Raw genomic sequence first — 27,862 nt, 5'->3', positions numbered from 1 at the left:
AGCTGGTAAAGAATCCACCTTCAATGCAGGAAACTCTGGTTCGATTCCTGAGTTGGGAAAATTCCCTGGAGAAGGGATAGGCTACCCACTCCAGCCTTCTTGGGATTCTCTGATGGCTCAGATGGTAAAGAATCCGCCTGCAATGTGTGAGACGTGGGTTTGATCCCTGGGTTGGAAGAGCCCCTGGAGAAGGGCATGACAGCCCACTTTAGTACTCTGCCTAGAGAATTCCATGGACAGAGGACCCTGGCAGGCTACAGTCCATGGGGTCGCACAGAGTTGGACACAACTGAAGCGACTAGGCAGCAGCAACAGCTGTGCTGGAAACAATTCAGAATCTTTAACAATGTAAGTTAAAAGGGTTCATAACATCATTATCAGTTACTGTATGCTATGTAGACATTTATTTAGTGAACTTCAATTCCACATTGTCCTCTTAGAGAGATTTTGTCTGGATCATGCTGTCATGGTATTTTTAGCTGACAAATGATAAGCACCAGTACTTTGTGTGGACCTGACCAAGGAGACTTTCTGACTCAGGGAAAAGGCAGATTGTGGATGTTTACCACCTAGTACTGGCAACAATTACCACAGGGGAGATTCCAGCCTGGCATAGAGCTGAGAGACTTTCTTCCTGATAATCTTAAAGATAAGTAAGCACATGATCCCCTTCCATCCTAGAACCTCTAGAAAGCCCTGTACTTGTTTACCGTAAAAGCTTGTAATTCACAAGCTAAAGCCATCTTTCTAATTAAAATGTCATCATTTCAGTGTGGGGGCCTGGTATCTATGGTGATGTAGGAACTCATCCAGATCAAAATCTCTGTCACCTATTTTGAAAGCTAGTTACAGCTTGAGGTAATGGAGTCTGTTGCAATCCTGAAAATACCATAAGGTTCTCTTCTTCTTTGTCTGGCTTCTTTCAACGGAAGATTTTCAGGATCAGTAAAAAAGAGAAACAGGAGTCAAGGAGCAGCGGCAGATGGTCATTTACCTAGCTCCATATTTGGAACAAAAACTGCCTGTCAAACTGAAGAATGTTCTTTCTTATGTGGTGATAATGGTATGCTTCACCAGAAGAAGTACTCTGGGTCATCAATCCTAAACACTGCAGAAAGAATGTGGCAGTGGTATCACTACAAATCTTTTCCATATAGAAATAGCATGAGTTTGTGAGGTCACCAGTTTACTTACAGTTTTGTACTATAAGAAGAAAACACAGTTCCTTAGTATCTAAATAATTATTTAGTTTATGTCTTCCAAGACAAACATTTTGTAATACTATAGTAGAGACTTTGTAACACTACAAAGCTATAAAAACCGACAAATGAATACAGAACAATTAAGCAATTAAATAGGGAAAAACAGTAATGATCAAAAAGAGGTTACCTGCATTTATTTTAAAAATTTTGGTTTCAGACAAAGAATGCTACAGAAATAAATTACCCTAATTTTCTTTTAGTAAATTTAAGTTTTACAGTTAATTGATATTAAAAATGATGGCCACCAACTATATACTCAATAAAAGAAGATAACTAACTTTTCTGAGGAATCAAATTAATGTCAGAAGTTGATTATTAAATGCAAGTAATGACACATGTTTACTGAATACCTTGATTCAGGTTATGAGCCCATAAACTAAGTTACAGTTCAGGAATGCAGTATTACATCAATATTAAAATGCTATAGTTATTTTAGTCTATGTTTGTAATAAATATTAACAATAAACTTAACTATTTCAATGATTTCTTATAAATGGGAAAATATATTTTGAGAACCCAATATATATAACCTGCAGCTTCTGTTTTAATGGGAAGTAGAAAGAGTGTTCCAGGCATAAAAAGAACTCGAAATCCCTAGAGGAGGAAGGAAAATGCACATGTGGAAAACTAAAGAAAGCTTGTGAGACTGAAAAACAGAGAATACAGAGAAGAGTGGCATAAAAGGAGTATAATTAAATGCTGATGAGAAGAAATAGAGTAAAAGAACAAAGACATGAGAGACAGAAATATGAAGGAGATATGTTTCCCAAGAAAATGGGATCCAAAAAATGGGATATAGAGAGGCACCTCTGTGAAGTAGAAATTAAAAGCATCTGCCTTAGTTGGTGTGTGGGGTGAGAGGGGAAGGTTGACGGAAAGTGGAGAGTCTAAAATAGTCATTTCAGAAAATGGAAAAAAGAGAGTTGGCCAGAGAAAAACAAAAATTCTGAGGAGTTGGTTTAGATTAGTCATTCCATGGAGGCTTCCCAAAGAAACTTTAACACTATAAAAATTACTGTTTTTATATAAATTGCTTCACAAATTGTCAGATGATTTAAAATGCAATTATTTAACATAATTAGAATAAACTGCTTGGTCCTACTGAAGAAAGAGGAAAAGCAGCGACCCCAGACCATGACTCTACTACTTGATAGCTAACTCATCTGCAGTTAATTTCCTAACCTTTCCAGGCCTTTGTTTCCTTAACTTAAAAAGTGGATAATTATATCTTCCTCACATAATTGTTACTGTGGTTGAGATAACAAATGTAAAGTGACTAACACAAAGCCTGGCAGAGAAGGAGCATTCAATAAAGGTTAGTTTCACCCTGAATTCCTATACTGCCTGCTGGGACAGCTGCAGGACACCTCTGATGTGCTGCAGGAAAAGGAAAGAGGCTCCAAAACACAAGCACTTTCTGCTAAGACATCCTGGTTCCTGAGAACATTATCTCAGAGACACCGTTACTGATAAGGGTATAATCTCATCCTGCTAAGCCAGAAACCTGACTGTGTGAAAATAACCCAGAGGACCCAGGTCTGAGGGAGATAGACACACATGACTAAATTCAGACATAAATAATGCTATAAATACAAATATCAATTTACACATGAGGAATGTTGTAAAACGGAGAAGGCAATGGCACCCCACTCCAATACTCTTGCCTGGAAAATCCCATGGACGGAGGAGCCCGTAGGCTACAGTCCATGGGGTCGTTAAAGTTTCAGACATGACTGAGCGACTTCACTTTCACGCATTGCAGAAGGAAATGGCAACCCACTCCAGTGTTCTTGCCTGGAGAATCCCAGGGACGGGGGAGCCTGGTGGGCTGCAGTCTCTGGGGTCGCACAGAGTCGGACACGACTGAAGCGATTCAGCAGCAGCAATGTTGTAAAAATTGTGAAATGAACCAGAATGCTAATACTGGCAAGACAGTACATTTTCTCCCTTTAGGAAAATTATGGAGAAGGCCAAATTATACTCAGAAGGTTACTTTATATCTATGGAGTTTAACAAGAAAAATGAATTTAAAAATATTAATGGTTAATGTCAGCAATCAATAACATAACTGGTGGCTCAGATGGTAAAGAACCTGCTTGCTATGCAGGAGACCTGGGTTTGATCCCTAGGTTGGAAAGATCCCCTAGAAGAGGGCATGGCAACCCACTCCAGTATTCTTGCCTGGAGGATCCCCATGGACAGAGGAGCCTGGAGGGCTACAGTCCACGGAGTTGCAAAGAGTTGGATATGACTGAGAGACTACACAGCATAGCCTTAACAAAGAGACAATATTCCCATCCACTAAGCAGAATCTATTTTCCTTCAAATCACACTGAAACATACAACAAAATTATAGTTCTTTAGTTCCATGCAGATCATTCCACATCTACCCATATAGATGCACAACATTTAAAAATTTTTTCTTCTTTATCCTCATAATTTAGATATAGGCAATTGGCTAAACAATACTTACCCACTTAAATAATCTTTTGGTTAACTTCATAAATCTGCATATATAACACTACCAATATTTAAGGAATATTAATTTCTTAAAAGTTGATTAGTTTAATTTCAATGTGATTTAAAAACTGAAGTAAAGTCATATTTGACAATTATTAAAATGGACATAAAGTAACAACATACATAAAATAGAGTTTGCTTAGGAACTACTATCCTAGAAAATATTTTCCCATTTTAAATATATGAGAATGTAATAAAACAAATTAGTCTTTAAATGATAATCATTTCCCCCATCTCTATTAAAAATAGTATTTGAGTTCTACAAACTGTGATACTATTTCCTTTCTACCATTTTGGTTTTCATTTCCATGACTCTAAAATACAGTAAAATATTAAGAATTGTATAAATCAAAGACATGCATACATATACATATATACATAGCAATAAAAACTTCACAGGTAAAAAATATTAAACAGTACATATAAATAAAGGTTTAATCTCTGATGTAGTGATATTACGAACATTAGAGGAATACAAAAATTCTTAATTCCTTTCTTGTAACTACATGAGCTGGGCCAGCACCAATTTTCTATAGAAATATTCATGTTAATTCAAAACTGACTTGGAATTCCTTGAATATTTCTTTAAGAATGAGGTATCCTCTCTTATTTGATGTAGACAAGTATTTTTCAACAGTATGAGCATTTTATCTCCATAGTGAGACCAAGAGTTAACACATAATTGGTGGCAGATAAAACTAAACTCCAGGTTAGAAGTTAGAATCAAAGTTATCTGTGGGAAAGGAGAGAGTAGTGATTGTGAGTCAGAGTGAAGAGACACCAGGAGTGCTGGTAATGTCCCATATTTTGACCGGTGTTTTGATTTCACAAGTGTGCTCACTTTGAAGTATTTCATTCTACATGTGTGTCTATGATTTGTTCACTTTTCATTATATATACATGATAATCAACTTTAAAAGTTCATTTAAACATAACTGACATTCAGTTATTTATAACTACAACAGCTAAGAATCAGAAATCAAATACTTCCTGATTTTGAGACTGAAGAACTGAGTATTTATAAAATTATTTCTGTCCAATACAAATGTGGAAAATGAAATTTTATTTTTCAAAATAAAACTTTTGGTTTAAAGAATATGAATTAAAAATTTGGGTCCAATACAAATGGAGCAACTATCTGGGTGCAATGCAAATACAGAACTGAGATTTATATTTAATTTGCTGATTCTACTACATCAATACCATTAGGCTGTTCTAATTCAGAAAATTAAGCATCAGGAAAATGGTATCTTAGGAGAAATCTTGAGAAATTTCTAAAAAAATTTATGGCACCGTGATTATTAAGAGTGGCAAACTAAACCGTTTACTAGATGTATAACCTTTGACCAATTATCAAGCTTTCAGTTTCCCCATTTGTAAAATGGAAATAGCAGTCATACCATCCTAACTGGGTCATTGAAAAGCTTAAATGAGTACCAGTGACTTGGACAAAGGAAGCCTACTCAGCATCTATTAACCATCTATCTACATATACATATGATATTTAAAATACATTTCATATTATATATAGTACACATTAGACATCTTAGAATCTATTTTAAGTAGAATTAAATAAACATACTTTTAAAATTTTTCTTGTACTTACATTATGCCTACTCTTGAATTAAAATCATAGACATAGTTCCTCAGTAATAAGGACATACATTATTTTAAACACAAAATCAAATGTTCATCTATATTATGACATTTTTCACATTAAAAAAGTAATATTATTTTTATTACCTGAGTCTCCACACCCTGCTCCAGTAGGCGCTTAGCTTGATTTTCCACTTCAAGTCGAGCTCTTGCAACAAAAAGTAGATCATTTTCTATCACTTCTATTCCAGAAAGGTCTATTCCTTGAGAAAGATAATCTATTTAAAAAAATATACACATTTAAATATTTCAATACTGAATAAATATAAAGGTATCAAAACATCATGTCTAACTTCTTCAAAATGTTAAAAACTTGCTGTTGAACACTATTCCATTTCAAAATCTGTATTTTAAGAAACAGAATTACCCAAACATTCCCTACCTAATGAGAACTTTACTCTGGAGGAAAATGTTTCAAATATTATAGAATTGATAAAGCAAGAATTAAATTATGATTATTATAAATTCAAAGTAATATCAACAGGTTACAAAAAAACTGTGCCAAATTACTATAAATAAATATCCTGATGAACTTTGAAATTTCTCAAGTTGCATGACAGGGAATGGCTACCCACTCCAGTTTTCTTGCCTGGAGAATTCCTTGGACAGAGGTGGGCTACAGTCCATGGGGTCACAAAGAGTTGGACACAACTGGACAACTAACACTTTTCACTTTCATGCTAAGTTTAATAAATTTTAACAAAAAAGTAACATGGAAAAGATTTAAAATACATAAAATGTGCTAAAATGCCAAATTTTGAAATATGAGACCACTACTCACACTTAACAATTAAACCTTAATAAGTGTGGAATAGAAAGCCAGAACTACCTTTCTAGCCACTTAATACTAATCTCTGTTGAGTCATTTTATGTACAAAGAATATATGTGAGAAAACGAAAGTGATCTACTTGGATTTAACATATTTATCCTCTCTTTAGTAAGAAAATGATAAGACTAGTAATTTTAGCAGAAAAGAAATGATACTACTCAACTCCATGTTTACTTAAATTGAGAAAATCTAATTAAAGAAAAAGATTCAACTGAATGACCCAACATATGTATCAAAAAAATGAGTAGGACTTTTATTTAATATAGTTTGGAGGTCCTATCCATATCAATCAGAGAAGAAAAATAAAAGGAACCCAAATTGGAAAGGAAGAAGTAAAAATGTCACTGTCTGCCAATGACATGATACTATACATAGAAAACTCTGAAGATGCTACCAGAAAACTACAAGAGGTTATCAATGATTTTGGTAAAGTTTCAGGATACAAAATTAACATACAAAAATCTGTATTAATCAACGATGAACTATCAAAAGAGGAAATAAGGAAACAATCCCATTTACCACGGCACCAAAAAGAATAAAATACCTAGGAATAAATCTACCTAAGGACTCAAAAGATCTAAACTCCAAAAACTGTATGATGCTGGTAAAATAAATTGAAGACAATACAAACAGATGGAAAGATATACCGTATCCTTGAATTGGAAAAATCAATACTGTTAAAGAAACTATACTACCCAAGGCAAAATACAGGTTCAATGCGATCTCTATGAAATCACCAATGGCATTTTTCACAGAACTAGAACAAAAAATTTTTAATTTGTATGTAAACACAGAAGACCCTGAATACCAAACAATCTTAAGAAAGAAGAATGGAGCTGGAGGAATCATACTCTCTGACTTCAGACTATACTACAAGGTCATAGTAACTGAAACAGTTTATGTATGCATGCCTGCTCATTCGTGTTCAACACTTGCAACCCCATGTACTGTAGCCCACCAGGCTCCTCTATCCATGGAATTTTCCAGGCAATAATACTGGAGGGGGCTGCTATTTCCTTCTCTAGGGGATCTTCCCAACCTAGGGAGCAAACCCTTGTCTCTTGTGTCACCTGCACTGGCAGGAGAACTCTTAACCATTGAGCCACCTGGGAAGCCCAGTATAGTACTGGTATAAAACAGACACATTGATCAGTAGAACAGGATAGGTAGCCCAGAAATAAAACCACGCACTTATGGTCAATCACCCTACAACAAGAAAGAAAAATGTACAATGGAGAAAAGATAGTCCCTTCAATAAGTGATGCTGGGGAAACTGGACAGTTACATGTAAAAGAATGAAACCAGAACATTCGCTAACATATGTGAAAACAAACTAAAAATGGCTTAAAAACCTAAATGTAAGACATGACAACATAAAACTTCTAGGAGAGGACACAAGGAAGATGTTCTTTGACATTAGATCAGTCTCCCAAGGCAAAATAAATAGAAGCAAAAATAAACAAAGGGGATCTAATCAAACTTGCAAGCTTTGTCCAGAAAAGGGACCGTCAATAAATGAAAAGACAACCTACAGACCAGGAGAAAATATTTGGAAACAATAACCAACAAGGTATTAATATCCAGAATACATAAACAGTTCAAACAACTCAGTACTATAAAAACATGCAAACCAATCAAAAAATTAGCAGAATACCTAAATCGATGTTTCTCTAAAGAAGACATACAGATGGCCAACAAGCACATGAAAAGATGCTTCAACATCACTAATTATTAGAGAAATGGAAATCAAAACACAATGAGGTACTTTTTGATGGGTAGTCATTCTTACTCATCTTGATCCACTCCCATTTATGGAATCTATGGCTTCTTTAGTGACTAGTATTATCTCCTTCCACAAATCCTCCTCTGCAATACAAATTTGCAATACAAATCTAAGATTTCAAAATTCTTACTGCTTCTTCTTTTACTAGCATCCTTCTCTGTTTAAAAGAAAACAAAAAGAAGAGAAATTATAGTTTGCTAAATAACTCAGCTATGCATTTACTTTTCCTAATAATGTTAGCACCATATTATTTATTTGGGATAAAAGAGATGAGGGAAGAGTACACATGTGAGGTTTGGATAGTGCTGGAAGCTGGAAGAAATAAAGGAAGCTAAATTTTCATGTTTCAAAGTGAGAAGTCAAAGAAGATAAAAATTAAGAACTAGAAATAAAAGCAGGTGATTTAGAGCTATGGAGGTAAATACCGAAAAATCAGCAAAAATGCTGAAAATGGTGGCCTCCAGGGGAGAGTAAATGGGGCAGAAACAAGACAAGCAATTGCTATTTTTAACAATAAGTTTTGTAGAACTATTTGAGTATGTTACACATGTATAACTTTCTTAACAAATAAAACATGGGAAGAGTACATGGTAAGTCAAGAAAAACAGAACTTTAAAAAAGATGGCTAGTTAATAAAAAATTTGTATCCTCTAAATTAATGATTCAGTTTCTAAAATAAGTAATATTTAAAAAGAAGAAAAAAGTGAATAATTTAGACAAAAAGACATTTTCTACTATGTTAACTGTAAAAATAAATATATACATACATATAAATAAATGTGCACATGCATGTATATATGTGTATATATATATACATGTGTGTATATATACATATAAAAAGAAACATTGTAAATAAGATAAAAACACTTCAGAAATCAACCAGGATAAGCTAGTAAGATTCCATATGAATACCCCATTACTAAAACCTACCATTCCTAAGCTCATTCAAATTTGGAAAACCCAGCAGTGGCCACAGGACTGGAAAAGGTCAGTTTTCATTCCAATACCAAAGAAAGGCAATGCCAAAGAATGCTCAAACGACCACACAATTGCACTCATCTCACACACTAGTAAAGTGATGCTCAAAATTCTCCAAGCCAGGCTTCAGCAATACGTGAACCGTGAAATTCCAGATGCTCAAGCTGGTTTTAGAAAAGGCAGAGGAACCAGAGATCAAATTGCCAACATCCGCTGGATCATGGAAAAAGCAAGAGAGTTCCAGAAAAACATCTATTTCTGCTTTATTGACTATGCCAAAGCCTTTGACTGGGTGGATCACAATAAACTGTGGACAATTCTGAAAGAGATGGGAATACCAGACCACTTGATCTGTCTCTTGAGAAACCTATATGGAGGTCAGGAAGCAACAGTTAGAACTGGACATGGAACAACAGACTGGTTCCAAATAGGAAAAGGAGTTCGTCAAGGCTGTATATTGTCACCCTGCTTATTTAACTTCTATGCAGAGTACATCATCAGACACGCTGGGCTTGAAGAAGCACAACCAGGAATCAGGATTGCCGGGAGAAATATCAATAACCTCAGATATGCAGATGACACCACCCTTATGGCAGGAAGTGAAGAGGAACTAAATAAAAAGCCTCTTGATGAAAGTGAAAGTGGAGAGTGAAAAAGTTGGCTTAAAGCTCAACATTCAGAAAACGAAGATCATGGCATCTGGTCCCATCACTTCATGGGAAATAGATGGGAAAACAGTGGGAGCAGTGTCAGACTTTATTTTTTGGGGCTCCAAAATCACTGCAGATGGTGATTGCAGCCATGAAATTAAAAGAAGCTTACTCTTTGGAAGAAAAGTTATGACCAACCTAGATAGCATATTCAAAGGCAGAGACATTACTTTGCCAACAAAGGTTCGTCTAGTCAAGGCTATGGTTTTTCCAGTGGTCATGTATGGATGTGAGAGTTGGACTGTGAAGAAGGCTGAGAGCCAAAAAATTGATGCTTTTGAACTGTGGTGTTGGAGAAGACTCTGGAGAGTCCCTTGGATTGCAAGGAGATCCAACCAGTCCATTCTGAAGGAGATCAGCCCTGGGATTTCTTTGGAGGGAATGATGCTGAAGCTGAAACTCCAGTACTTTGTCCACCTCATGTGAAGAGTTGACTCATTGGAAAAGACTCTGATGCTGGGAGGGATTGGGGGCAGGAAGAGAAGGGGACGACAGAGGATGAGATGGCTGGATGGCATCGCTGACTCGATGGACGTGAGTCTGAGTGAACTCCGGGAGTTGTTGATGGACAGGGAGGCCTGGCGTGCTGCGATTCATCGGGTCGCAAAGAGTCGGACACAACTGAGCGACTGAACTGAACTGAAGCTCATTCCATATAACTCAGAGAAGTTCTTAGATTTGTACATTGGAAGATATGTACAAGAATGTTCATAACAGCACTGTCAAAAACAAAACAAACATGTATAACTGAAATGGAAATAATGTATATATACTCAGATAAGGTGTATAACTGAAATCAACTGGAGAACAAACAAAAGCATTCTTTCAAAATACTACTACAGAAGAGTAAAACCAATGACAAATATACACGTCAATGTGTCTCTCAATAACATAATATTAAGGAAGAAGAAGACATTTTAGAAGAATACACACAGCCAGAGGTAATTTATAGTAAAACATGTATGATTAAACAATATACTATATACACATACAAACAATGACATTTTGCAAAGTTACAGAGAGAGGTGATACAACACGCTTATAATATTCTAAAACAAACTTGTTAGGTAGTATTTGTATTTTATACATGTTAAGTGTTTTTTGCATTTTTACATTTTTCTATTGAATATTAAAATACATGAACCAATGGCACAGATTACAGTACAATAAACAAGAACTTACAAGAGTTATAACTGTATTTCATGTGTTCAAAACAGAAAAGATTAAACACATTAGTAAAAACACGTGTAATAAAGTAAGGCACAAATTGAACTTCTAGAGATAAATTCAAATTCTAAAAGGGATTAATGGCATATGAGACACTGCAAGAAAAACAGAATATACTGTCTCATGAAGAAGAGTTTGATGCTAGAATACTTAACTGATAACTGAATAAAAGGTTTTCTTTTTCTTTAAAAATATCATGCTTTTGAAAGAATTTTTGAAAATCAGGAAACTATTTCAAAAGGGGGAAATTATATAACCCCAGAGCACAGAGGCCACAACTGCCAAGTGGATTATTGGAATATACATGAATATGTCTGAGAAATTTATGAATCCTCAAATTCTCAAGCAGCATTAAAATAGCATATTTCCTCCCCCCCGGATATTTATGTAAAAAAGAGCAGAAAAAGCAAAAACTGACATACAGGGACTGGGCAGCTGGCTACACTGATGAAAGTGACTCCCTCCTACACACCAACTTTGCAAAGAGCACAACGCAGATAAGTGCCTCAGAGAAATTTCAAGCAACCTTCAGATGTTCCTAAAATACTTAAAATCTTGTTTGTGCTTAAAATAAAAGGTCTACTATATTCCTTTAAATTCTTACCCTACTTTTTAAACCACCCACAAGTTATTGTGTTCCTGTTTTTATCTGTAATTATATTTATTTACAATGTCTTCTTTATTAACAATGTTATAAACATTCACCCATAATATGGTAATACTTATAAATATCAGCTCTTGACAACTGCCCAATATTTCATCAAACAAATGATCAAAAATTACTTAGTCATCTGCCTAAATGTAATAATTATTTATAATAAATACATACAAAAACTTTAAATATCTATAATTATTTCCTTGAGAAACGAAAAAGAATTAATGGATCAAAGTAACAATTTTAAGCTGGTTGATAAAAATTATCAAACTACTTTTCAAAATGACTGTACTACTTCAAACATTCTCCCAATAATCTATGGGAGTTACTTAATCATGTACTGGATATTACCACTGTATTGAGTATTTCATATGCTGCTAGAAGGTTCTTATTGATGGTCTCACATGAATTTCTAAATGATAAGGCTGAGTAACTTTTACTATCTGTATTTTCTTTGGGGAATGTCTATGTAATTTTTACTCCCTATCTTTTTATATTACATCACCGTGTATTAATTATATAATAATATTCACTGTTTGCCTATCATATTTGCTATAAATATGTTCCCAGACTGTTGGCAACATGTTTCTTTATTTATTTATATATTACTTCCTAACACCATTTCCAGAACACAGTCATTCAATTATATTATCTAAAAAGCTCTGTATTAGATTTTTTTGCAGAGCCCTGATTACTTAGAAATTTCAGATTAAAGCCTGTCTTTTACAAAAGCAAATAGCAACATCTAAGGCTATGATTTATATAGAGTTATCCAGCACATTGATGAATAATACTCTGGAGAGGAAAGCTGTCATTGTAGACTCGATTCAACAAAAAGTTTATCTTTAAATTAAAATAAATAGTATTATAAGACCAGCATTCATTACAACAATTACATTTTAACCTGTTCTGCTAAAAACACAGTTCCTAGAGAATACTGAGCTCAATAACAAATTTAAATTAAGACAAAACAAACAACCATCACAAAACACTGAACAATATGGATGCTTCAGGGTTACAATATTGATAAAATTAACTTGTCCAATCAATAATGAGATCTACTGTCCAATTATTGAAGGTATCATCACCATCATCATAATAAAAACAACATCATCATCTTCATCACAGAATACTAGTTTTTTACTTGTTACAAATGGCTAAGTCTAAGATAGGATTGTTTTAAAAGTCCCTCCCTCCTCAGTAAAAAAAAAAACTTTCAATAAAGAAATCTTAGAAAAGACATAAAGTAAGAGAAAAAGGTCAAAAACTCCAACTAAACTTCAACAATGACATCTACATACACACATTGATTTTCATTGGTTTGTTTATATTTGACATATTTTAATCATATTTAAGTTTACATCATGAATCTGATGACAAAACAGGTCTACAAGAAAAATTCTTTTCAAGAAAAATGTTTAATACATACACAGTGATTTCAATAATGTGTGAAATAACTGAAACATAACTATATCAAAATATGAAATATCTGAATATATGAAAATATAATTGAAATTATAAAGCAAAATTTTTCAAAAGTAATGTGGCATTTGCATAAAAGTAAAACTGACAGAACAGACAACAAAATAACATGGTGTTTAAAAGGTATAAGATTTTAATATATAATAACCAAAATACAACTAAACAGATTGGAAAATGTATTTTTAAAAAGTTATCTCACAATACATAACACCAACCATAGAAAAAAATTTTAATAATTTAAAACATCTGTTTCTACCATAGGGAAAGTAATTATTGAACGAAACAAATTACAAGAGAAACTTCACAAATACTAACATATACATTTTCTAACTTTTTCTAATATAAAAATAAAATCAGAAAAAGAATAAAAATAATTTGAAATCAAAACATAAAGGTAAAAACATATAAGAAGTCATAGTTATCTATGGGCAAATAATCAAAGGATATCTAAAAACAAATTCATGGAAGAGAAAATTCAGGATGAAGTCAATGTCTGAAAATTTATTAAACCTTTCTAATAATCTCTGAAATTTATTCTTATGTAAAATTAAATAGTATAACACATGATCACTGGAGTACATATAAAATCTATAAAATATAAAGTATAAATAAAATATACTTTAAGTAAAGTCAATTCTATTCAAGAAAACAGATATATCCTTTCAAAGGCACAGTATCACAGAAAGAAGGCTAATTAGGAATGAGAATATCTAAATTTTATTCTACCCAATTTTATGACCTGAGGAAAGAATCACTTAACCTTTTAGAGATTCCAAAATTAAAGAATAAAGAACCCGTGTTACAAATCTCACAGGGTTGTATGGATCGAATGAGATAATATGCATTAGGAATGCTTTGTAAACCACCAAAAACATGTAAATAGTGATAACATTTTCATAAATGGTGTCTTAGTTACTAATCTCTTTTTTTCTTTTTAAAATGAAGGGGAAAAGGCCTTGAGACACATAATCTAAAGTTTGGTATTATGCCCCTCTCAAAAAAAAAACCCACCAAAAAACATAAATGTGAAATTATACATGTTTCTAACAGATCCTCAATGAATTCTACTGCTTGAACTATGCACAAAATAAGCCTCACACTTAAGTAAAACCCTTTGGGTGAAATCTTTATACTTTTAGTCCAAAGCACTTCTCAGGGCACGCTGATCTTTCTTGTTCTTCAAAGCTTCAGGAAAATTTATTATCAAATGCCTTATTTTTGTTCTGGCTCTCACTTTAGGGAGGAGGAAAACCCTACTATTAAAATGGGGATGGGTTTTTCCCTTCCAAAGTCTTACCCCTTTTTTCAGCTAGCACCCAAAAATTGCTCAGGGCCTAAACATATAAATAAGACAGTGTATTATCTTTCCTTTGGACATAGTCTTTTTTTTTTTCCTTTTCCCTTCCACTGACTTTCTAACCATGGTGCATTTTGATACAGTATTGGAATTTTAAAACAAGGATTTAGAAAACGAACCTTTTTTTTCCCCTTCCAGAAAGGTATTTCAGGTGTTGTATTTACTGCCTATCTTCCAGTCAGTATCTAACCAGAGGTAAGAGTCAATACCTCTCCCTCAACAACTGAGAAGCACTAGATAAAATCAACAAGGAGCAGAAAAATGACCACCATATAACAGGCGAATCTAATAACATCAACAGAGCATTCCACCCAATAAAAACAGAATATACATTCTGTTCAACTACAGGTGGAACATTAATCAAAACAAAGCATGTCCTAGGTCACAAAACAAACATTTTAAATTTAAGAGAATTGAAATCATACACTCAATTGATCATAATAGAATCAAACTAAGAATCAGTAATAGAAAAATACCTATAAATTTCCCAAACATTTTGAAATTGAACAACACACTTCCAAATATTCAAGGGACCCCAAAGGCTCTCAGAGGAAATTTTCTTTAAATATTTAACTACATGAAAATGGAAAATCAACACTGAAATCTCTGGGATTCAACTAAAGTGGAGTTGGAAGAAATTTAATATTAAAGGTATTCTTAGAAAAAGATTTATTATTAGGGGAAAAAATTCTCAACAATGCAATTGTTTACTGCCTTAAACTAGAAAATGGAAACAAAATGAAAACAGGAATAGCAATACTCTTATCAGACAAAACAAACTTTAAAACAAAGGCTATAAAGACAGACAAGTAAGGATACATTATACTTCTTGACATATATACACCCAATACAGAGCACCTAAATTTATAAGGCAAATACTAACAAACATAAAGGGAAAGACCAACAATAATACAATAACAGCAGGAGACTAACACTCCACTGACATCAATGGACATACAGACAGAAAATCAATAAGGCAACAGAGGTTCTAAATGACACAGATATGCTATATTTCATTGATGTGTTCAGGACACAACATCCAAAAACAAAAGGAGAATATACAGTCTTCTTAGGGATGAATAAAACATTCTTTAGGATAGATCACACACATGGTCACAAAGCAAGCCTCAACAAATTTAAAAGGATAGAAATTATTTCAACCAACTTTTCTGATCACAAAGGTATGAAATTAGAAATCAACCACGGGGGAGGGGAGGAATGAAGAAAGAACAAACACACAGAGACTAAATGACACACTACTAAGAAGCAATGGGTCAATGACGAAATCAAAGAATAAACCAGAAAATACCTTTAAAAAAATGAAAATGAAAACACAACTTTACAAAATCTATGGGATGCATTGAAAGTAATTCTAAGAGGGAAGTTCATAGTGATACAGGCCTTCCTCAAGAAACAAGAAAAATGACAAATAACTATCACTTCAGAGAATTAGAAAACAAAGTCCAAACTCAGCAGAAGGAAGGAAATAATTAAGAGCAGAGAGAAATGAATGTTGAAAAAAGTAGAAATGATCAATAAAATCAAGAGCTGTTTTTAAAAAAAAAAAAAAATGACAAATCTCTAGCTAGACTCACCAAGGGAGAACCCAAATAACAAAATAAGAAATGAAAGAGGAGAAAAATCAACTGACACCACAGATATAAAATATCATAAGAGAATACTATGAGCAGTTACATGCCAATAAACTGAACAACCTAGAAGGGAAAAGGTTCTAGAAACATCTGCCAACAGAGGGTCACAAAGAAAACAGATAATGTGAACAGACCAATCACTAAAAGTGAAATGGAATCTGTAAACAAACTCCCTGCAAACAAAGGTCTAGGACTGGATGCCTTCATTGGAGAATTCTATGAAACATATAAATAAGAACTTGTAACTATCTTTCTCAAAACTATTCCAAAAAATTAAGTCACTGAGGCCATCATCATCCTGATAAAAAAGCCAAAGAAACTATCAAAAAAAATAAAATTACAGGCCAGTATCTTTGATGAATACAGATGCAAAACTCAATAAAATATTAGCAAACTGAATCCAACAATACATAAAAAGGATCACACAACATAATCAAAGTGTATTTATTCCAGGGTCACAAGAATGGCTCAACTATGCAAATCAGTCAATGTGATACACAATAATAACAAAAAAAGAGACAAAAACCACATGATTATCTCAATAGATACAGGAAAAGCATTTCACAAAAATCAACATCCATTCATGACAAAACGCTAACCAAAGTAGAAAGAGAGAGGCCATATCTCAACACAATAAAGACCATTTATGACAAACCCACCGCCAATATAATATTCAACAGTAAAAAGCTGAAAGTCTTCCTGCTAAACTCACAAATAATACAAAGATGTCTCACTGCTACTATTCAACACAGTATTAGAAGTCCTAGCCACAGCAATCAGAGAAGAAAAATAAAACAAAAATGGAATTCAAATTGAAAAGGAAGAAGAAAAACTGTCACTCTTGGCAAATGACATAATAATGTATACAAAGAATCCCAGAATCTCCACAGAAAAACTAGTAGAACTAATAAATGAATCATCAAGGTTGCAAAATACAAGATTAAAATACAGAATCCAGTACACTTCTATGAACTAAAAATGAAATACCAGAAAGTGAAAGTTAAAAAACACATGCATATAAAATTGTGGGGAAAAAAAAAAACCTAGGAATAAACTTCAACAAGGAAGTGGAAGACCCATATTGTAAAAACTATTAAGCATTGATAAACGAAACTGAAGATAATTCAAAGCTCATACTCTTGCATTCCAACAATACTGTCAAAAGGGACATACTACCCAAGGCAATCTAAAGATTTAAAGCAATCCATACCAAGACAGGACATGTTTTATATAGAACTAGAACAAATAATCCTAACATGTATATGGAACCACAGAATACCCAGACTTACCAAAGCAATCCTAAGAAAAAACAACAAAGGGAGACAAAAGCCTTCAAGACTTTAGATTATACTATAAAGCTACAGTAATCAAACAGTATGGTACTGGTACAAAAACAGACGCAATAGATCAATGGACTAGAATACAGAGTGCAGAGGTAAACCAATACAACCACAGTTAATTAATCTATGACAAAGGCAGCAAGAATATACAATGGAGAAGAGAGTCTCTTCAACAAGTGGTGTTAGCAATGCTCGACAGCTACATGTAAACCAATGAGCTTAGAACATTCCCTCATACAATATACAAAAATAAACCCAAAATGTTTTAAAGACATAAATGTTAGACATAACACTATAAAACTTATACAAGGGAACGTAAAATATAGGCAAGACATTCTTTGACATAAATCACAGCAATATTTTCTTACAACTGTCCCCCAAGGCAAAAGAAATAAACACAAAAATAAACAAAGAGGATTTAATCAAACTTAAAAGCTTTTGTACAGCAAAGGGCAAACTCCAGAAGAAAGTGAGGAAAGGGAAGCCTGGCATGCTGTAGTCCATGGGATTGCAAAGAGTCTGACATGACTGGCTGACTGAACAACAACAATAAAAGCAAAGGAAACAAAGTAAAAAGACAACCTACAGACTGGGAGAAAAATATCTGCAAATAATGCAACTGACAAAGATTTAATATTTAAAATACACAAACAGCTCATACAACTCAATATCAGGAAAAAAAAAACAAACATACAATCCAATCAAAAAAATGGGTAGAAGACCGAGAGAAATGTTCTCTAAAGAAAAGATACAAATAGCCAAAAGGCACATGAAAAGATGCTCTGGTTATTTTACATCAATTATATCATAATAAAGCTATGGTTTGTTTTTTTTTTTTAAAAAAAAAAAACTGCAACAGAAATACATCAAACAGAATTAAAGGGTTTATTCAACAACCAAAATAATCATTTCCCATTTTCATCTTACTTATGAAAGACATGAAGAATTATCTGTACGACTTTGATTTTTTTTTCCTCTCAAACTGCCATCTAAATGATTTCTATGTGGTAAGTTTCTTACATATATATAGAAAACAGACACTAATCCTACCTTCAAAACACTTATATTATAGTTTTGCTGACAAACTCCAAAACAGAACAACAATCCAGGCAGTTCACTTAACCAAAAAGTTTAAAAATAAACTTACATGTTAAAAGATTTTTTCCCCCAGAGAGCTAAAAATAAATATATAATTCCTAATTATGGACATAAGAGGTACTACTTCTCTAGGGCCCTGGCACTCCAAAAGATTAAATGTTTGCTGTACAGTAACTTGACTCTATACATGGACATCACCAGATGGTCAACACCGAAATCAGACTGATTATATTCTTTGCAGCCAAAGATGGAGAAGGTCTATACAGTCAGCAAAAACAAGACCAGGAGCTGACTGTGGCTCAGACCATGAACTCCTTATTGCCAAATTCAGACTTAAATTGAACAAAGTAGGGAAAACCACTAGACCATTCAGGTATGACCTAAATCAAATCCCTTATGATTATACAGTGGAAGTGAGAAATAGATTTAAGGGCCTAGATCTGATAGATAGAGTGCCTGATGAACTATGGAATGAGGTTTGTGATATTGTACAGGAGACAGGGATCAAGACCATTCCCATGGAAAAGAAATGCAAAAAAGCAAAATGGCTGTCTGGGGAGGCCTTACAAATAGCTGTGAAAAGAAGAGAAGCAATAAGCAAAGGACAAAAGGAAAGATATAAACACCTGAATGCAGAGTTCCAAAGAATAGCAAGAAGAGATAAGAAAGCCTTCTTCAGCAATCAATGCAGAGAAATAGAGGAAAACAACAGAATGGGAAAGACTAGGGATCTCTTCAAGAAAATCAGAGATACCAAAGGAACATTTCATGCAAAGATGGGCTCGATAAAGGACAGAAATGGTATGGACCTAACGGAAGCAGAAGATATTAAGAAGAGATGGCAAGAATACACAGAAGAACTGTACAAAAAAGACCTTCACGACCCAGATAATCACGATGGTGTGATCACTGACCTAGAGCCAGACATCCTGGAATGTGAAGTCAAGTGGGCCTTAGAAAGCATCACTACAAACAAAGCTAGTGGAGGTGATGGAATTCCAGTTGAGCTGTTCCAAATCCTGAAAGATGATGCTGTGAAAGTGCTGCACTCAATATGCCGGCACATTTGGAAAACTCAGCAGTGGCCACAGGACTGGAAAAGGTCAGTTTTCATTCCAATCCCAAAGAAAGGCAATGCCAAAGAATGCTCAGACTACCACACAATTGCACTCATCTCACACGCTAGTAAAGTAATGCTCAAAATTCTGTGTAGTCAAGGCTATGGTTTTTCCTGTGGTCATGTATGGATGTGAGAGTTGGACTGTGAAGAAAGCTGAGCGCCGAAGAATTGATGCTTTTGAACTGTGGTGTTGGAGAAGACTCTTGAGAGTCCCTTGGACTGCAAGGAGATCAAACCAGTCAACCCTAAAGGAAACCAGTCCTGAATATTCATTGGAAGGACTGATGCTGAAGCTGAAGCTCCAATACCTGATGTGAAGAACTGACTCACTGGAAAAGACCCTAATGCTGGGAAAGATTGAAGGCAGGAGGAGAAGGGGACGACAGAATATCAGATGGTTGTATGGCATCACCAACTTGATGGAAATGAGTTTGAGCAAGCTCTGGGAGTTGGTGATGGACAGGGAAGCCTGTTGTGCTGCTGTCCATGTGGTCACAAACAGTTGGATATGACTGAGCGACTGAACTGAACTGACTGACTGACTGACTGACTTATCTTAAAGCACTTCATCTATTATGACCATAAACACTTCTAGATCTTTCTCTAAAAGCAAGGCTATATATACATAGGCCACTTGAGAGGAGGAGGGTAGGGAGCAATGGAGAAGTTCACACTACCAGGGGAGACAAGAGATCAGTGTTACAGCTTGGCTTTTCCTATATAATAAAGTTGACAATGGCCCAAAGCTGATAATTTCTTCTCTTTTTTGTCTTTCATGCTCTTTATCTAATTCACTTCATGTTAACTCCCTGTGAAAACACTGTGCCCACAAATCAGTTCACAACTTGACAGTTAAATATATTTTCAAACAAAATGCATTATTCTATTATAGACTGAATTATATCCCACAAAAAGACATGTTAAAATCTTAGCCCACAGTACCTATAAATGTGACCTTATTCAGAAACAGGTTCTCTGTAGATGTAATCAAGTTAAGACAAGGTCACAATGGATTAGGATACGCTCCACTTCAATGACCGGAATCCTAAAATGAGGGGAATTTAGACACAGACACACAGAAAGGAAAATGCCACATTAAAACCAAGGGAAGAAGGCCACATAAAGACAAAGGCAAAGAAGAGAATGACACATTTTATAAACCAGGTAAAACAAAGGATTTACAGCACCAACCAAAAACTAGAAAAGGTAAGGAAATATCTTCAGAGTCATGTAAATAGCCTTGATTTCAGACTTTTAGCCTCCAGAACTGTGAGAGAATAATTTTTTGTTGTTTTAAGTCACTTGGTTTGTGGTAATTTGTTAGAGTAACCCTAGGCATCTAATACATCTTCTCTCCAATATATTCACTTTTTCCCATCTTTAATCAAGCCCCAATTTAGGCCTGAAGCCATAGACCTAACAAGTTAATTGAGAACTGAAGTCAACGAAGGTTCCACAAGCAGAGCAGCTGCAGGATGAGCCATTTAATCTTCTACACAATGTTCACTGGCCCATTACCAGCAAGTTCCCGTATTCTTAGTTTAAGAGCTCTTGAGCAACTGAATACAATTTTCACAATGAATGAATTATGCTTGTAAAAAGGAGTTAGGAAAATGGAACAGAAAACTGTTTAGGCTTAAAACACAGATATTAGACACTTTGCTAAATAAAATGGAGATCATGATCTCAATTCCACCACTAGTGTTTCTTGTCCATCTGCTTCATACTGCAAGAAAATATTCAAACAATTATGCGTAAAAAACCAACTGGAACAATGAAAGATACTAAGTACTAGAATATATTGCTATGCGCATGCCATGTGTGCTAAGTCACTTTAGCTGCAGAATGTTTCTAACTACAAAAGTTATTAGAATTAGTCCTCCAATACTCCCAGGAAATTCTGGGTGACTAGATGATACATTAAACCATGATCATATCAAATAAACTATGTACACAAGTTGTTACCCATTATAAGAGGTAAAGAAAATTCAAAAACCAAAATATTCTAATGATTCAATGATTCATCCACTTTAAGAATGAGTACAGTAAGATTTAAAATGGATAACCATTAAGGACCTACTGTATAGCACATGGAATTCTGCTCAATGTTATATGGCACCCTGGATGGGAGGGGAACTTCAGGTTGAGTGAGTGTATATATATATTTATGTATGGCTGAGTCCCTTCACTGTTCACCTGAAACTATTATTAACAACATTATTAATTGGCTATACCCAGTACAAAATGAAAAGTTTGAAATAAAAAACAAACAATGAGTCAAGTAATGGTATAGTTTCCAGATGATTTTATAAAATAATCTCTCAGGTATTTTTGATTTTGTTTTTCCTTTTTATTGAGATTTACGTCACATACCATCAAATTCACCCATGTGAACGATATGTGTGTATATATAATACATATAGACTATATATCCAATATTTACATATTCAGAGCTATATAATTATCACCACAGTCTAACTTTAGAACATTGTTATCACCTCCAAAAACAAACTCCATGCCGATTATCAGTCACTTCCTATTTCTGCTTCCCCTCCAACCCACTTTGCCCCAACCTAAAACAACCTACTTTCTGTTCTTATCGATTTTCCTATTCTGGATATTTCATATAAATAGAATGATATAATTTGGTCTTTTCTGATTGGCTTCTTTTACCAAGCATAATGTTTTCAAGGTTTATCCACAAGGCAGCATGTATCAGTACTTCATTTCTTTTTACTGCCAAATAATATTCCACATATGAATGTACCATGTTTCTTTATTTACCATTTGATGGACATTTAGACTGTTTCTAATTTGGGACCATTATCAATAATGCGGCTACGAATATTCACATATAAGTTTTTGTGCAGACTTACACTTTCATTTCTCTTAGGTACTATGAGTGGAACTGACCAGGTGTATGGTTACTTATGTTTAGCATTTTGAGAAACAAGCAAACTCTTTTCCAAATGGGTGCACCATTTAACATTCCTATCAGCAGGATAAGAGAGTCCCAATTTCTTCACATTCTCACCAACACTTACTAGAGTATGTCTTTTTAATTTTGGCCATTCCAGGGAGTATGAAGTGGTATTCTATATGGCTTTGATTTGCATTTCCCTAACGACTAATGATGTTGAGCATCTTTTCATGTGCTTATTGGCCATTTGTGTATCTTCTTTCAAGAAACAGCAAGTCTTTTGTCCATTTTTTAATTAGGTTCTCTTTTTTAACTTTTGAGTTGAAAGGCTCTTTATATATTCTGCATACAAGTTCCTTGTCAGACATATGATTTACAAATATTATATGGGCTGTTTATACTTTCTTTTTTTAATTAATTAATTTATTTTAATTGGAGGCTAGTTACTTTACAATATTATAGTGGTTTTTGCCATACATTGACATGAATCAGCCATGGGTATACATGTCTCCCCCATCCTGAACCCCCTTGCCACCTTCCTCCCCATCCCATCCCTCAGGGTCATCCCAGTGCACCAGCCCTTAGTGCCCTGTTTCATCTATCAAAGCTGTACTGGCGATCTATTTCACATACGGTAATATACATATTTCAATGCTATTCTCTCAAATCATTCCACCCTTGCCTTCTCCCACAGAGTCCAAAGGTCAGTTCTTTATCCCTGTGTCTCTTTTGCTGTCTCACATATAGGGTCATCATTACCATCTTTCTGAATTCCATATACATGCATTAATATACTGCATTGGTGTTTTTCTTTCTGACTTACTTCACTCTGTATAATAGGCTCCAGTTTCATCTACCTCATTAGAACTGATTCAAATGCATTTTTAATAGCTGAGTAATATTCCATTGTGTATATGTACCACACCTTTCTTATCCATTCATCTGCCAATGGACCTCTAGGTTGCTTCCATGTCCTGGCTATTGTAAACAGTGCTGCAATGAAAATTGGGGTACACATGTCTCTTTCAATTCTGGTTTCCTCAGTGTGTACGCCCAGCAGTGAATGGGATTGCTGGGTCATATGGCAGTTCTATTTCCAGTTTTTTAAGGAATCTCCACACTGTTCTCCATAGTGGCTGTACTAGTTTGCATTCCCACCAACAGTGTAAGAGGGTTCCTTTTCCTCCACACCCTCTCCAGCATTTATTGTTTGTAGACTTTTTGATAGTAGCCATTCTGACTGGCGTGAGATGGTACCTCATTGTGGTTTTGATGTGCATTTCTCTGATAATGAGTGATGTTGAGCATCTTTTCATGTGTTTGTTAGCCATCTGTATGTCTTCTTTGGAGAAATGTCTATTTAGTTCCTTGGCCCATTTTCTGATTGGGTCGTTTATTTTTCTGGAATTGAGCTGCAGGAGCTGCTTGTATATTTTGGAGATTAATTCTTTGTCAGTTGCTTCATTTGCTATTATTTTCTCCCATTCTGAAGGCTGTCTTTTCACCTTGCTTATAGTTTCCTTTGTTGTGCAAAAACTTTTAAGTTTAATTAGGTTCCATTTGTTTATTTTTGCTTTTATTTCCATTACTCTGGGAGGTGGGTCATAGAGGATCCTGCTGTGATTTATGTCAGAGAGTGTTTTGCCCATGTTTTACTCTAGGAGTTTCATAGTTTCTGGTCTTATATTTAGATCTTTAATCCATTTTGAGTTTATTTTTGTGTATGGTGTTAGAAAGTGTTCTAGTTTCATTCCTTCACAAGTGGTTGACCAGTTTTCCCAGCACCACTTGTTATGTTTATCCTTTCTTAATGGTGTCTCACCTTTTCCGTTCCTTGATGCTGTCCTTTGATGGACAAAGGTTTTTAATTTTGATGAAGCATAATTTATCTATTTTTTACTTTTTCATTTAACCTCTTGGTATCTCGTCTAAGAAACCAAGGTTACGAGAATTTACTTCTGCTTCCTTCTAGAAGTTTTTTGGCTTTAACTCTTATATTTAGGTATATGATATATTTTGAGTTCCTTTTTTGCACAGTATAAGAAAGAAGTACTTATTTATTTGTTTGCATAGAGATATCCATTTAGCCTTGGTGGCAAATGGTGACTATCCAATAGTCCTTGGTAAAGAGTCTATTCATTACCCACTGAATTGTCTTTACAGCTTTGTAAGAAATCTATAAATGTAAGAGTTTGTTTCTGGACTTTAAATTCTACTTTACTGATCTGGAGTTCTATCCTTATGGCAGTGCCAGACTATCTTAACTACTGTAACTCTGTAGCAGGTTTTTAAGTCAGAAAGCTCAGGTTCCCCAACTTTGTTCTTTTTCAAGTTTATTTTGACTATTCTTTTTCAAACTTGTTTTAGCTAATCTGGGTTGCTTGCATTTCAATAGGAATTTCAGGATTATTCTGTCAATTTCTACAAAAACATCAGTTGGGATTTTGATAGGGACTGCACTTAATCTGTCAATTAATTTGGAGAGTTTGACCATCAGTGGGGTCTTAAAGATATCCATATCCTAATCCTCACAATTTGTAAATATGCCACTTTCCACAATAAAAGGGACTGTGCAGTTAACTGTGATAAATTAAGAATCTTAAGATAATCTCTCAATTATCTTGATTACCTGGGTGACCCCATGGTAAACACAAGTGTCCTTATAAGAGGGAGGCAAAGGGAGATTTGACTATAGAAGAAGGTAATGTGAGAATGGAAGCAAGGGGAGGTAAAGGTGATGGGAAGAACTTTGATGAGCTAAGGAATGAAGAGAGCCTCCAGAAACTTGAAAAGACAAGAAAATGGAGTCTCCCCTTTAGCATGTAGAAAGAACTAGCAGCTAAAACTTTTAGTCTCATAACACTCATTTTTAACTTCTCCAGAATTGTAATAAATTGGTGTTGCTTTAAACCACAAAATTTGTGATAATTTGTTACAGCAGCCCTAATAAACTAATACACCTAACACACTCCAAATGTTTTTGCACATAAGAGTTCAATATACATGAAATCAAAACTAATAAAAAAAAACTACAGCTATACTTAGATGTTTCTATATCCTTTTCTCAGTAAGTGACAGACCAGGCAAATGGAAAATCAGTAAGGATATCTATATACAGAGAGATAATACAAACATTGCCAATTTTTTACAACGGGTAAATCCAGGTTATTAATAATAAAGGCAAAAATAGAAACTAAATATTAACTGTACAGGGGACAAGCCTGGCAGATATCATCTTAACTTCATGATCAAGGTTAATGTTACCAGTAATTAGATGGCAAATACATGGAGAAACAATGGAAAAAGTGACAGACTTTAATTTCTTGGGCTCGAAAATCATTCTGGACGGTGACTGTAGCCATGAAACTAAAAGACGCTTGCTCCTTGGAAGAAAACCTTTGATCAACCCAGACAGCATATTAAAATGCAGAGATGTTTTTTTGCCAAAAAAGGTCTGTCTAGTCAAAGCTATGGTTTTTCCAGTACTCATGTAATGTTGAACCATAAAGAAAGCTGAGCACCAAAGAACTGATGCTTTTAAACTGTAGTGTTGGAGAAGACTCTTGGGAGTCCCTTGGACTGCAAGGAGATCAAACCAGTCAATCCTAAAGGAAATCAGTCCTGACTATTCATTGGAAGGACTGATGCTGAGGCTGAAGCTCCAATATTCTGGCCACCTGATGTGAATAACTGACTCACTGGAAAAGACCCTGATGCTGGGAAAGATTGAAGGCAAGAGGAGAAGGGGACAACAGAGGATGACTTGGTTGGATGGCATCACTGACTCAACGGATATGAGTTTGAGCAAACTCCAGGAGCTGGTGATGGACAGGGAAGCCTGGCATGCTGCAGTCCATGGGGTTGCAAACAGTAGGACACAACTGAGCAACTGAACTGAACTCAACTGAAATCCAGGTTATAAAATAAGGGGATCCATTTTATTATTTCCTCAATTTTGCTCTAGTTTGAAAACTTTCAAAATAGTAAGATGAAAAACGTTCACTGAAGTAAAGAGAATACAATATATAAAAGACAGCCTACTTTCATTTTGAGCATCAAACTCAATTATCTTACCATTGAGGTATTGTTATTTACTATAAAAGTCCTACTATTTGCTATACTAATTTTTAAACAAGGTTGAACCTCCAAACAAAGTCTAAAGAACTGTTATTTTGGACAGCAATTCTGTGGATTTTCTTTAACATTTTATCATGAAAATTCTTAAAAAGAAGAGAAAATGGTATAACAAGCCCCCTGTTTCAGCAACTCTCATTATCTAATTAATTGTATTTTGTCCATATCCCCACTCCATTATTTGTTTTGCTGAAGCATTTTAGGCAAATCTAAGAAATCAAGTTATTTCCCCCATATATACTTCAGCATAAGCATTAAATATTAAGTACAAAAAGAATTATCAAGAAGAATATGTCAAGTGAAAAGCCCAAAGTATGCTCTAAAACTAGTTGCTTTTTAGTCAAAGAAAGCTGAAAAATTAAGCACAAGGAGAGCAGACAAAAAACACTGCTAAAAGAAAATAAAATTTAAGCTGATAAAATACACCATGCCAGGTAACATTACGTCAGTTCAAAACCGACATATCACACACACACGTGCACGCACATATGGAGTAAACAAGATGGAACCATCAAATGCACTATGGGTATAATCTTAGAATACTAAAATAATATAACTGGAAGATAGCCCAGAAGGCAAACACTATAATACACTTAATAAAAGGCAACAGTTTCAGTGTAAGTATCTCAAGTAAATCAAGAATTACTCTCAAAAAAGATATCCAACTAGCCTTGTTAAGAAAAGCTGCCTCTTGATGAAAAGTGTCTTTCCTCCTTAAATAACAAGTCAAACTAGAAAAATGAGGATTTCGAAAGTGACATAATGTTTAGAGAGGCAACCTTAGGAGATATTGTGGATTCAGTTTCAAACTACCACAATAAAATAAATATCAAATAAAGGGAGTCAAACAAATTTTTTTAGCTTTCCAGGGCATATAAAGTTACGCACATATCCTTAACTTAAAAAAAATGCACTGCTTAAAAAAAAGAAAAAGCTAACCATTATTTGGCAACACAAGGTTACTGCAAAGTTTCAATCTGTTAAAAACAAAAAAACACAGTATCTGTAAAGCACACTAACACAAAGCACAGCAAAATGAAGTATACCATATTATATATACTCAGCGCATGTATGCTAAGTTGCGTCAGTCTTGTCTGACTCTCTGCAACCCTATGGACGACAGCTTGTCACCTTGTAC

The 27,862-nt window shown here is 34.5% G+C and overlaps 1 protein-coding gene across 3 annotated transcripts in view; it reads right to left on the bottom strand.

The window, feature by feature from the left end:
* Positions 1 to 27,862, bottom strand: part of COG5 (component of oligomeric golgi complex 5) — a 277,335-nt gene that overhangs the window by 151,604 nt on the left and 97,869 nt on the right. For all 3 annotated transcript variants that reach the window (XM_070369612.1, XM_070369611.1, XM_005901432.3), the window contains exon 7: positions 5,526 to 5,656. In XM_070369612.1, the coding sequence (XP_070225713.1) occupies positions 5,526 to 5,656 (131 nt within the window). The remainder of the gene's footprint in view (positions 1 to 5,525; positions 5,657 to 27,862) is intronic.

Source organism: Bos mutus, chromosome 4 (assembly GCF_027580195.1).
Source record: "Bos mutus isolate GX-2022 chromosome 4, NWIPB_WYAK_1.1, whole genome shotgun sequence".
Taxonomy (NCBI): Eukaryota; Metazoa; Chordata; class Mammalia; order Artiodactyla; family Bovidae; genus Bos; species Bos mutus.
This window is presented reverse-complemented; position numbering and strand designations above follow the sequence as displayed.